Source organism: Toxorhynchites rutilus, chromosome 1 (assembly GCF_029784135.1).
Source record: "Toxorhynchites rutilus septentrionalis strain SRP chromosome 1, ASM2978413v1, whole genome shotgun sequence".
In the NCBI taxonomy this organism is placed as follows: domain Eukaryota; kingdom Metazoa; phylum Arthropoda; class Insecta; order Diptera; family Culicidae; genus Toxorhynchites; species Toxorhynchites rutilus.
Window position 1 is genome coordinate 181664168 of NC_073744.1, and position 12464 is coordinate 181676631.

At 40.0% G+C, this 12464-nt stretch overlaps 1 protein-coding gene across 10 annotated transcripts in view; it reads right to left on the bottom strand.

Annotated features, from left to right (window-relative positions):
• Window positions 1-244: 244 nt before the first annotated feature.
• Window positions 245-12464, bottom strand: part of LOC129775768 (solute carrier family 41 member 1) — a 125955-nt gene continuing 113735 nt past the window's right edge. For 9 of the 10 annotated variants that reach the window (XM_055781271.1, XM_055782091.1, XM_055782887.1 and 6 more), the window contains 7 exons: window positions 6594-6644; window positions 5991-6315; window positions 3559-3705; window positions 3337-3484; window positions 3059-3264; window positions 2846-2994; window positions 245-2782 (listed from right to left, as the gene is read on the bottom strand). In XM_055781271.1, the coding sequence (XP_055637246.1) occupies window positions 2522-2782; window positions 2846-2994; window positions 3059-3264; window positions 3337-3484; window positions 3559-3705; window positions 5991-6315; window positions 6594-6644 (1287 nt within the window). In that variant the 3' untranslated portion in view covers window positions 245-2521. The remainder of the gene's footprint in view (window positions 2783-2845; window positions 2995-3058; window positions 3265-3336; window positions 3485-3558; window positions 3706-5990; window positions 6316-6593; window positions 6645-12464) is intronic. The other variant, XM_055786802.1, reaches the window with a different exon arrangement.

Below are 12464 nucleotides of genomic sequence, written 5' to 3' on the forward strand. Positions count from 1 at the left end.
AAATTTGCCCGCTAAAAAATATCCAAACTATCGTTTAAGGAAAGCTTTCAACGAAACATTTCATAGCGTTTCGTGACTCTACCTACCAGTACTGGTTTTGAAAAAAAACTGGGTATGAATGAAAAAAAAATGCATTTCGAAAATATTTACATTTATTCTGAAAATTGTGATCAATTTGCCCCCGATTTACGGTATTATTGACTCCTAAACTTATCTGAACTCAGTTATTCTTTAAATTTACTCCTCACCAAATGTTAGGTTTTTATGATTCTGATTCATTAAAACAACTAAACTAAATTGCACAAATTATAACATTTATTTCATTCGAGTTCATTAAAAAAATAAATATCAGGATCAATGCATAATACTTAAATGGACATATTTCGGATGTCATGCTTTGTTTTTCTCATTTTCTACATTTTCTAAAGTTCTTCCTTGTTCAATCTGTGCTGTATCAACTATTTAAAAAACGCTTCAAGGTCTAACTACTAAAACTGGCAAAGTTTGAATATTTCGAATAGACATCCCCTGAATTCGAAATCTTCGTATCTCTGCTGCATGTAGTAGGAATTGATTGTCACAAAGATTTCTGCAGAAAGATAAACTTTCTTGAGTGAAATTCTAGTTCGATCAAGAAGGTAAATAACAGAGCCCAGGTCATGAAAACGTTTGCTTCTTTCATAGGAGAAATATCTGATAACATGCGGAACAAAGTTATTTTTTTTACAAGCAAAATGCACCTGAAAAATATATTTGATTGACTCCGCATGACCTAGATTACGATGTGGTTACAGTTACCAAAAAACTGAGTAGGCACTTTCACTGTAATTCGACAGTTCGTTCGTGAGCCATTTGTGTAGAGGTGTATTTTCAAATATTATTGGCAACCCTTTACAATTGACCAATCAGCAGCTGGTCCGAGTTTGGCAGAAAACTGGTCCGGAATCGACCCCACTATTGTCATGTCTCAGCTATGGACTAGAGAAAATGTTTTTTTTTTGAGTTGTCTTTTAAGAACAAAATACAATCTGAGTGCTACCAATTTTAATAACCTCATTTCCATGTAGATACATACGATTATATCATAGGCTAAAGCTTTTCATTCACGGATTTGAACACAAAAGGGCTAAAACTTAAGAAACTTATAATTTTTAAAATGTAATCTTTATTTTTTCATAAAACACGTGATCTTCTCAAACGTCACTGATCTCAAATATCAGATTTTTTTTTGCGGAGAGTGTGTGCGTGCGCTCGGTTGATAGTAGCAGAAACCAGAACTACATGGGTTTGAACAAATAAAGATAAAGTTTAGGCCAACTGTGGAGCTGTGGAAAAAAAGGAATATAGAGGATGATAAAGTAGAGAAAAAGTTGTTTACTTTAAAGTTTGGAAGATATAACACAAAAGATTAATTTAGGGTTAAGAGGGAAAACACTGGAGTAAAATAGTAGGAATCGAAAGCATATCATGCGGGTAGCTTTATTTGCAATAATCGTTTTCTATTTTAATTTTACTGTATGACCTAAAAGAAATGATAATGGTGGCGTCGTTTTCTTAGTAAAATTAAGAAACAATTGTCTAAATATTTACAACCATTCGAAAATAACCTAATTCTCGTACCCAATGCGACCAAAACAAGACAATGAAACTATTTAAGTTGTTTTTCTTGCCCATGCCAGTGGGAACTTATTGTATCTAATTTTTTTTTCTGTTCTGCTTGCGGTAGTGATTCTTCTATTTACAATTGACTTTACCTTAAATGCTAAATGAAAACTGACTTAACCTCAAATTATCTTAATTTGTAACGATGCCTCATTGTTGGTAGTTTTTTTTTGCTTTGTTTCTCTGTTTCGTTCAATTAGACTAACGTTGGTAATGATATTTGTTTTTGCAAATCATGCCTTCGCATTACAATAAATCAATCACATTTCATAAGTGTTCACGCGTAACACTTCACAGTGCAGCAATTTTCGTTCCATGAGCAATATTTCTTCGATTAAAAAGCAACCGATTGAAAACTAAATCCGTACTCGTAAAGCAGAAACATACATACTTGTAAGACGATCTACGTAAAACTATTTTCCCGCGCACAAGGCTTTTGATACAAGCGAATATAACTACACAGAGAGCGCCTTTCGGAATTTATTAGCCTGCAAACCTGTGGGAAAGAACTTGCTCTGCGTTTTGGGTGTTTCAGTGTTGCGTTGCTTCCTAAGGAAATTTGGTAAGACCGTTGTAAACTAATGTCCGGCGTAACTATAAGCTTGTAAAAAAATAAACGGAACATACAACTAAACTTACGTATAAAAAATAAGAGTTTCAATACTGTTATTAAAAAGTAAGCATAAATACAGAGCAATTAGTGGGTTTTTTTTCCGACGGGGGACAGGAACTGAGGACACTAATTGGGCGGACAGGGAAACGCGAGGATGGTTTACTGCTTGTCTCACATACTTTGTGTTAGTACATATTAAAGGGGGTTGGTTTGTTTGGTCCATCTAGATCTAACGGGGGTAGTTTTTTAAATACCGAAACTATTACTCAAATCGTTGTCCGCCAGATCGAAAGATATAGTCGTCGTGCTGCCATCGTGGATTTCCTCCGGATGTTCCCCATAAGGATGACCGACGCCCTGCAGAAACAGGAACGCCAACGCCAGGAAGCTTGAACCCAGCAGATCGCCCAGCGCCGTCAAATAGGGGATGGCCGAGTTGTCCGGATCGATTTTCCACTTCCACATCGCGTGGATTATGACGTGGGCGATGTACAGGAGCAGCATGACCTGTGACGTGAGCGATTTTCATTAAGAATCCTAAAATTTACCAGAACAAATATTAATACCAACCTGAACCAAACTGACGAGTAAGTATGAAAATATGAAGGGAGCACCAATAGTTGATTCGGACATGTGTATGTAATCTGCGACGTAGATGAATAGCACTTGTCCGGGAATTGACATGAGGATCAGAATCCTAGCGGTTTTAGCATAGGGTACTGCAACGAAGGAAAACCATAATCAGTTCAACGATTGGTGTCAAAATGACATTCCATCACTTACCGCCTTTGAACAACGCCTTCCAGGGCATTTCGAAGATCTTGGCGTGTGGCGGAATGATTCCAATGATCGAGCTCTGGTGGAGCATGGTGGAGATTTTGCTCGCCTGTACCGACACTAGATTACCACCGATACCATTGATAATTGGCTGGAACACAACGAAACCGTTGAAGATGCCGACGGCGGTATCCAAGACAAGGCCTCCCAATCTGGACAATCGAAGGAAAGAGAACAACGCCGTTAGTACTTGGTGCCGGGACGCCGAACAGAACCAAACTTACCCACTGATGAAGAGCGCCGACAGTACGGGAACCCATCCGGTTGTCAATACGGGTCGGGTGTACTTATTTCTAATCACTAAAAATACCCAAAATGGTAACAAAATAAAATAACAGGTAACCACGACGAATGTTATCCAGAGGTGAGTGTCTGCGGGGCATAAAAAAAAGAAGAAACGATGTTTAGAATATAGTTCTCATACATCCGGCACAAGATGTTATTACCTATATGTTCAAACAGCAGTGACGCGATGAAGGATAGCAAGCTGATCGATACCACATCACCGATCGACGCCGCCAGCGGGGTTGCCAAATTATCCGGATTCATCTTCAACTTATGGGACAATAAAATCACAGCCACTAATACAAAGTCTGCATAGAGAAAAAAAGGGAATGCGATCATCAGTTTGAGACGTCTTCTGAAAGAACAACATAGCTATCATTAGGTCGAGGATTGTAGCCACATTTGGAAAGCATGCTGATCGTAGTAAATCATTCTAGCGTTTTTGATCGTTGCAATAAGAGGGGTTTCCAGTCACGTTATGCACCCAAACTGGTGGACACACAATTGAAAGAAACCTTCAACACCAATGAAGAAACACAACGCCTAGGAACCCAGTTGCATGGCACTGGAGGGATCCACGGGTTGTGGATATGGAGGTTAGGTATGATCACCCTCGAACAAGCAGGAGCAGTGTAGGTGGCCTACTAGGATGCGTAGCAGGCTGTACAAAGGGCATCATAAACGTCTAGCCCATCCCGGTGCATCGAATCTTCAGGATGAACGGTGGCTCCCGCTAGCTAAGTCCAAGATGGAATCTCATCACGACAATCGCGGAAGGAGAAATCGTCACCAGACTCAGAACACGGGTTAGAAATCTCACAATGGTTCAGTGTGACATGATAACCGATGCTGGCGATTTGCTGGAGGAAGCTATTACAGTCAACTGAACAGAATGGTAAAGAAAATTCCGAATGGTAACATCACCTAGGCGACTTCAACGCGAAGATTTACTCTTATTACGAGAACGTTGAGCACGTCAAAGGTTGCCAAATACCTAGAGGTATATAACGTTTGCATTAAAAAATGGATAAAAATTGCCGATTTTTCATGGGTTTACCCAAGACGGGTCTATGGTACTAGGTGAGGCCGTTTCGTCACTAAGTTGGTTAGGGGAGCGGTATATGAAAACATTACGGAAGAAAGCAGAAGGGGAATTTTTTCCTTGAAGTGTGAAAGAGACAGACTGATCACGAGCGAGCTTGGGCACAAGCGTATTGTGTTTTGTTTACAAACAAAACACAGTAGACTTCCAAGATGGCTGAAGAGTGGTTTTAGCAAGTTGGCCCACCTTAGGATATACTTCTACGCGCCTTGGGTTTACCTTTACACGCACTGACGAAACTACCCATGCGACATCAATCACAGCAACCCATGAGTTAGCAGAAAAAATTTGACAGCTCTATCAATCGAACTCTAATCGTGATTGCGAAAACAGTGAAGCTACTCCGTTCAGAAGTGTGCGCGTTCAAAGAACGGTACTCCGCCCCGTCGAAAACGGACATCGTGGGGCACTTTGTGGACGCCGGATACACCCGTTCCGACATCTACAACATCTTGGCACTATTGGACAACAAAAGCTACGATCCTGAGCGACAAAAAGCTCCAAAAGATGCTGAAGAGGAAGATTGAGGGAAAAGTGGCTACATCCCTGCGTGCGCTTGATCGGGAGGTCGGTGCCACCGGCCAAACAGTGAAAAAGTTTGGCAGGAAAAACTTGAAAAATACGAAACCGATTGAGCTCAAAGTTGGACACAATATACATTTCACTCCGAAGAATGTTGTTACGGCATAACAAATTGAAAAAAGAAGAAAAATGGTCTTTCATATGGCCATTGTGGGTTTCTGAAATTAAGCTTCTAATGAAAATCGACCATTCCGTATTAAATATGAGTTCTATGTGATGGAAAAATCTTTTTCCAAGTGTTTGACAAAATGGTGAACTGAAGTTGTGTTTCGGGATGATTTAAAATTTATCGATTTCCCTCATTCATCTTTATCTCTATCTCTATCTCTATCTCTATCTCTATATATACAAAAATGTTCTGTTCGTTTGTGTACGCGTCAAAAACTCGAAAAGTAATAACAATTTTTTTTATTCAAACTCAATCGATAGCTCTGGTAACTTTTGAGAATGTATTTAGGTTTGCAAAATTTGAATAAGTTTAGTTTATACACGCTTTCATGCATGTATCCAATTTGTTAGCAGTCATGTATAATTGACTATGAGCAACTCATTGATTTAGTAATCCCACTAGTTCTCCACTGCAAGTATTCACAAAGCTCTATATCGATGACATTACACCTCTCCTAGACATGGCTACGATGAGATAATTTTCTGAGAAAATCTTAATAACTATTGCGTCTTATATTGTCCCATTTTATAGCCCACTGTATCCTCTTTTCCACTTTCACAGAATTCTCCGCCGGTCATATAAAATTTAACAACACTTATCACGACTTGTCTGTTTGCGTTTGCATTTCACACTTCCAGTTCCAATGGTGCGCGCCACCATCCCAAACCCCTAAGCAAATGTGCAAATGTTCAAAATCGGTGTATTTACGACGTTTACCCGTGAATCCCTTCTGCTCTTACCTAGTACGAAGCACGACGACGTCGCGGTGAACATGCTCGACGCGGTCAGCAGCATCGCGTGGTCAAACAGGAACCGTCCGTTGAGGGCAGCGCCCACCCCCACGGCAAAGATCGACACGATGAAGGCTGCGACGGTGGCCTGCACCTGTACCAGCGCGATATTGCCGACGATCATGTGCGTGATCTCCCGTGCGCTGGTCATATTGCCGAGATTCGCCTGGGTGGACAGTCGGGACGCGAGACACATGTCCAGGTTGCCCTTAAGGCCGAGCAGGGCTGGAACGAGGATGAACAGCTCCGACACGTGGGCGAAGACTTTCCAGTGCTGGTGGGGGTTCGGGGTGAAAAGAGAAAACGTTATCGTTAGAAGAATGCAAATTGGTGGTTCAGTTTTTAAGCTAATTCCTACTGATATGATATACTAAATTTAGAATTGTTAGTAATGCATCGCAATGATTAGATTGGGGTAAAATAATCAATCGGTTAGTCTTTGGGAGATTAGCGTTGGATTCAGTGAGTTTTTTAATAGAAGATACAATCAGATTTGTTAGAAAAATTAGCATCGTCAAAGGTTAGTCAAACTCCTGGGTTGTGATTGCCTACCGACGTTATGAAGGAGATAAATGCAAACTCTACATCGAGTGCACTGCGTCCCTATAAATGCCATTGGAAAAAAAATAGTCAGTAAGGGTTTTTGTAACCGGTGAAGTGATGATGTCTGATGACCCTAAAATCTCCTAACAAAGATTCCCTTGAGTCAACTGAATGCTCTGTTCAGCTAATATGAGAAATACATCGAGTCAAGTGTTTCTTTATCGGACGTCTCTCTAAGGCTGAGGATTATTGTAAGTTCGTCATCGATGGGACAAAGATAGGCACGCCTGGTAACGTTCTAATTACTTGGTGAACTTTTTTTCTTCACACTCCACAAACTGCGTCATTCGATTCCGAATCCGATAACGGCTCTCGTTGAATCGAGTTGTGATTTAATTTCGAATAACATGTGGAACCATAGGACAATAATATATTCCACGTAATCACATAATTTCTTAATCGAAACAATGTGGATATTTTGGTAACAGTGGACTGATATGCGTTTACAAGTTTAACAGCTGGATGCACATAAAAAGTGCATTTGAGCATTGTGTAGAAAGAATCATTCAAAAAAAAATTTGGGAATATATGTAAAAATGTAGTAAGATACAAGCATATATTGTATATAAAATAAGGATTTTTTCTCGCGTACGTCGTGGGAATTTTTCGAAAAAATTGAGGGAAAGTTGGAAAAAATTATTCTCATATGTTCTACAATGCTCCCGTGGCCGAGTGGTTAGGGTCCCATATTATCATGTCGGGGGTTCGGGTTCGATTCACGTTCCGGCCGACTATAATTTCAATATTTTTCCATATGGAACAAAAGGGTAAATAAACGAGGGGTTAGGTTTGTTATATCGGTATTTTATGTATTGCTTTGTAATATAAAAAAAACATAACAAAAATTAACAGAAAAGTAAAATAAATAACTAGTTATGGAATTTTACGAAACAATTTCGTTTACTTGTGAAGCACAATACAATTATTATGTGTTCGATGTTAAGTGAGACACCCATTTGCTGCAAATTTGCTGCCTTGGACATACGTTTTATTTTGACCTTCAGGAAAAAATATCGATTCAATGATAATTAAACAATCCGTAACGATTTTTGTGGAAGGGAAGAATATTTTCCTTGAGCGTGAAAGGATTAAAACCTTTTCTCAATGTCTGGACTATTTTATCAAAAACTACTACCATAATTTAATAGAATTATATACTAACTAATACTCTTTCAAGTTATTAACAAATTTTTCCATTTTTGTTAAATTGTGTTTACTTCCTTACATTACTTCTTTAAAGTGTGCAAATATGCGATGACAAAATTGAAAGCCCACCCCCAGAAAACAATGTTAAAATCATCCAAATCCTTTAAGTAACCCCTCGTTTCCACGTGTTATGACAGCTATGGCTGTGCGATATTATTTACAACTTTTCAGTGATTCAGTTTAGAGATGTGCCATCCGCTCATGAGCTGTTCCGAAGAATCGACTCTTTGAAGTGAGTTGACGCGGAACAGCTCGCAAAAAAAATCAAACAGCTCTTCAGCTCACTTTGATGATGATGAAGGAGAGAAAAGAGCTGTAGAATTGAAGAGAGTGTGTGAGCTGTAAGATTCAAATGAACTGACCGTCTCTCGCTCTTCGTGTTAAGACATCAGTTTAGTTTCATTTGTCCCTCGTCTTTTCAACTGTTATATTGGCGTTGACGGCATTGAGCTTTGTTTACCAGTTTAGGGGGCGCCAAAAATAATAATTGGCTCTCAGGCAGAATGAACACGTTTTTAAAATTCAAATTATTAATGAAAATTAACTTCTGTGTATCAAATGAGTATTCTATTTCAATGAAAAACACTTTGTTTGCAGGCGGTGCAAAAATCTCATAAGATTTTTTTTTTTTTGAAGAAAACTTTCCATTGTAATGTAAAGCCTCAGTAAAAATGTCGGAAATGTTGTACTCGCCGAGTCTGTTGTAAATAATAGTCTGGAATACGTGTTTCAAGTAATTAATAATATGGTGTGAAAAATTTCATTTGAATTTTAACATTTTCAAACTGGCTTCGTGGCTATCGAGTTTGGGACCCAAATTGAAAGTCGGCACTGACAACTGAGCTGAAGAGCTGTTCATAAAGAACAGCTTATTTAGATGAGCTGATATGATCAGAGCTGTTCATCATGATGAGCTGATTTGCACACCTCTAATTCAGTTGACGCGATATAAACAAAGTGTTGTTTACGTTGGCACATAAAAGTCGATTGTTGTCTACACAAAGAGTTTTCAACAAAATCAAAATGGGTGTAAAGAAAATCAGCATGTAAGTCCGAAATCTTGTTGTTCAGGATCATTTGCAGCAGATTTCACAACGGAAGATTGCAGAGAAGTTCGGAATAAGCCGGGGAGTCCGTGAAATTGTGCACAAGCACAAAACTTACGGTTCGCTTGTTCGTTTGCAGATCCTGAAGTCGTCGGAAGACCGATAGCCGGACGGATCAACGAATCGTCCGGAAAGTGAAGAAATCTTCAAAAGTATCAGTCGAAGTCATTCAGGAAAACCTCTCGTTGGCGATATCGTCCAGAAACGTACGCCGCAAACTTGCTAACCATGGATGCAAGAGCAAATTTCCAAAAAGTTAGCCTATACAAAATGTTCACCGCCTCGATAAAACACCCTATGCCGAATTTCAGCTCAACCGGAATTAAGGGAGAGTGGCGCGAAGCGGTAAAAGTTTGACTTTTTTGAAAATCGAAAAATCACCTCCGACGAGTAATGCAATTTTAAGACATTTGGCATCCCAGTCCCAGAATGCCGATTTTGAACAAAAAAAAATTTTCAAGATGACACTAGATCTCGCAATATAAATTTATTTGGCATCAAATTTTTTTTTTCGAAAACCCCGATTTCCTTTTTTCCCCCTTGGGTGATTTTTGGATTTTCAAAAAACTCGAACATTGACCGCTTTGCGCCACTCTCCCCTAAGTCCGATTAAGCTGAAATTCGGCATAGGGTATTTTTTCGAAGTGGTGAACATTTTTTATGAGGTAACTTTTTGAAATTAGAGATAACCATTTTCATTGGCACCCTAATGTATATGCTAGTTGGGAAGCACCATATATTAGGCTGTCAAAAAAGTCCTGCGGTATTTTTTTGGAATTTTCATTTGTTCATAAAATTAGTTACAATCATCTGTTTTAAGTCAAATATGCGCCGTTATGTTCGATGACTTGTTCCCAACGAGATGCCAACTTCATAATACTCCTGTTATAGAAGCTCGCTTCCTTATTGGCAAAAAACTCGGATAGCCAATTTTCACAGGCCTCTTTTGTGGCTAACTTCTGACTACCTAGCTCGTTCGCCATGGACAAAAACAGGTGGTAGTCACTTGGTGCAAGGTCCGGACTATACGGCGGATACAAAAGAACCTCCCATCCGAGCTCCCGGAGTTTCTGGCGCGTCACCAAAGAAGTGTGTGGCCTGGCGTTGTCCTGATGGAAGACAATGCGGCTTCTGTTTATCAAAGATGGCCTCTTCTTCATGAGTGCTACCTTCAAGCGGTTCAGTTGTTGGCAGTACAGGTCCGAATTGAGCATTTGGCCATAGGGAAGCAGCTCATAATAGATTATTCCTTGACAATCCCACCAAACACACAGCATAACCTTCCTGGCCGTTTATGAGGGCTTGGCCACCGTCTGAGGCGCTTCAGCGGGCTTCGACCACGACCGTTTGCGCTTCACGTTGTCGTAAGTGACCCACTTTTCATCGCCAGTCACCATCCGCTTCAAAAACGGGTCGATTTTGTTGCGATTCAGCAGCGATTCACATGCGTCGATACGGTCAAAGATGTTTTTTGCGTCAACGTGTGTGGCACCCATACATCGAGCTTCTTTGTGAATCCAAGCTTCTTCAAATGGTTAATAACGGTTTGATGACTTATCCCCAGCTCTTGGCCGATGCTACGGCTGCTACTATGCCGGTCTTTCTCGACTAATTCAGCGATTTTGTCGCAATTTTCGACGACAGGCCTTCCGGAGCGTGGCGCATCTTCGACGACCTCTACACCAGAATGAAAACGTTGAAACCATCGTTGTGCGGTGGAAATGGAAACTGTATCGGGTCCATAAACTGCACAAATTTTATTGGCAGCTTGAGATGCATCTTTGCTTTTGTCATAGTAGTACTGTAAAATATGTCGGATTTTCTCTTTATTTTGCTCCATATTTGCGACACTAGAACTCACGAACGACCAACCAAACAAAACACTGTCAAGGACTATATTATAGCGCGCAAAAATATCTTTCCAACAAGCTATAGTATGACTCGATACAATGAATACAACTAGAACTACGCGCTTACAACGACACCTCGCAGAAATACCGCAGGATTTTTTTGACAGCCTAATATATTGGGTTGGGGAAAAAGAAGTGTCGTATATTGTCAATATATGGCAACACTAAAACATATCTTGTGTTGTACTTATCGCATCGGGTCATACTATACGGCTAATTAAAGACGTGGAAACCGATAAAATCGTTGAAATCATCCAAGTAGACCGGCATGTGAGCACTCGCTCGATTGGCCTGCTGCACTGCTGAAACGGAACGAACTCGATCCATTTTTGAAGAAGATGGTGACTGGTGGTGAAAAATGGATCACGTACGACAACCTAAAGCGAAAAAAGTCGTGGTCAAAGAGCGGTGAGCCGGCTCAAACCATCGCCACGCCCGGATTGACGGCCAGGGAGGCATTGCTGTGGGTTTGGTGGGATTGGAAGGGAATCATCCACTATGAGCTGCTCAACTATGGCCAGACCCTCAACTCGGTTCTCTACTATGAGCAGCTTGACCGTTTGAAACAGGCGATTGACCAGAAGCGGCCAGAAATGATCAATAGGAATGGTGTTGTTTTCCACCAGGACAACGCTCGGCCTCACACATCTTTGATAACCCGCCAGAAGCTACGGGAGCTCGGATGGGATGTCCTATTGCACCCACCGTATAGCCCGGACCTGGCTCCAAGTGATTATCATCTCTTCCGGTCCATGCAAAACGCTCTTGGTGATACTAAGTTGCTTGGCTTGCGAAAACTGGCTGTCTGAGTTTTTTGCAAATAAGGAGGGGGGGGGGGTTTTATAAGGGTGGATAATGGAGTTGCTATCTTAAGGCGAACAAAACGGCGCATACTTCTTCAGCCATTTGAGTCCTTCTTTGTTCGCTGTTTATGATCTGTGTTCGCTGTTTATGATGCGAACATAAATAACATTATATAATAACGGTGTTCGCTGTTTATGATGCGAACATAAATAACATTATATAATAACGGGCCTTTCATTAAGGTCTGGTCAACTTTTTTAAAGAAAAAAACACAGTTTTTTTGAGATATTGAGTTCAAATTTATTCTGGTTGTAGTTCAACTCTTACATTTTAAGAATTAAACCACCGCGGCCCAATCACTCCTTTTAGAATCTCAAAAGACATTGTACGATTCTTTCAAACTGAATTGATGTTTAATAAATGCTACATAATGTACCAAACATAGATCCAAAACTCTTATCAAATGTGTACTGTATTCAGGGTTACCTAATAGAAGATGGATAGAGTGTATGTCAAACTAAATGTCGAGAGGTGTCCCACAGTTTGTTGTAATTTTAGATCAAGTGTCAAGCACATTTTTGGTCAAGTATTGGAAAAGATTTGAAGTTCAATTAGTTCATATTAATATTGAAATGTATATCACTTTCAGAAGTGCTTCCGTTTATCCACAATATCAAAACAAGCTCGAAACTTTTCTGAATTCCATCGAGTTTAAAAATAAATAATTCACTACACGGCCAATTGTTTCTTATCACATTCGCATATATAACATTTACCAAACACCGGAAAAAAAA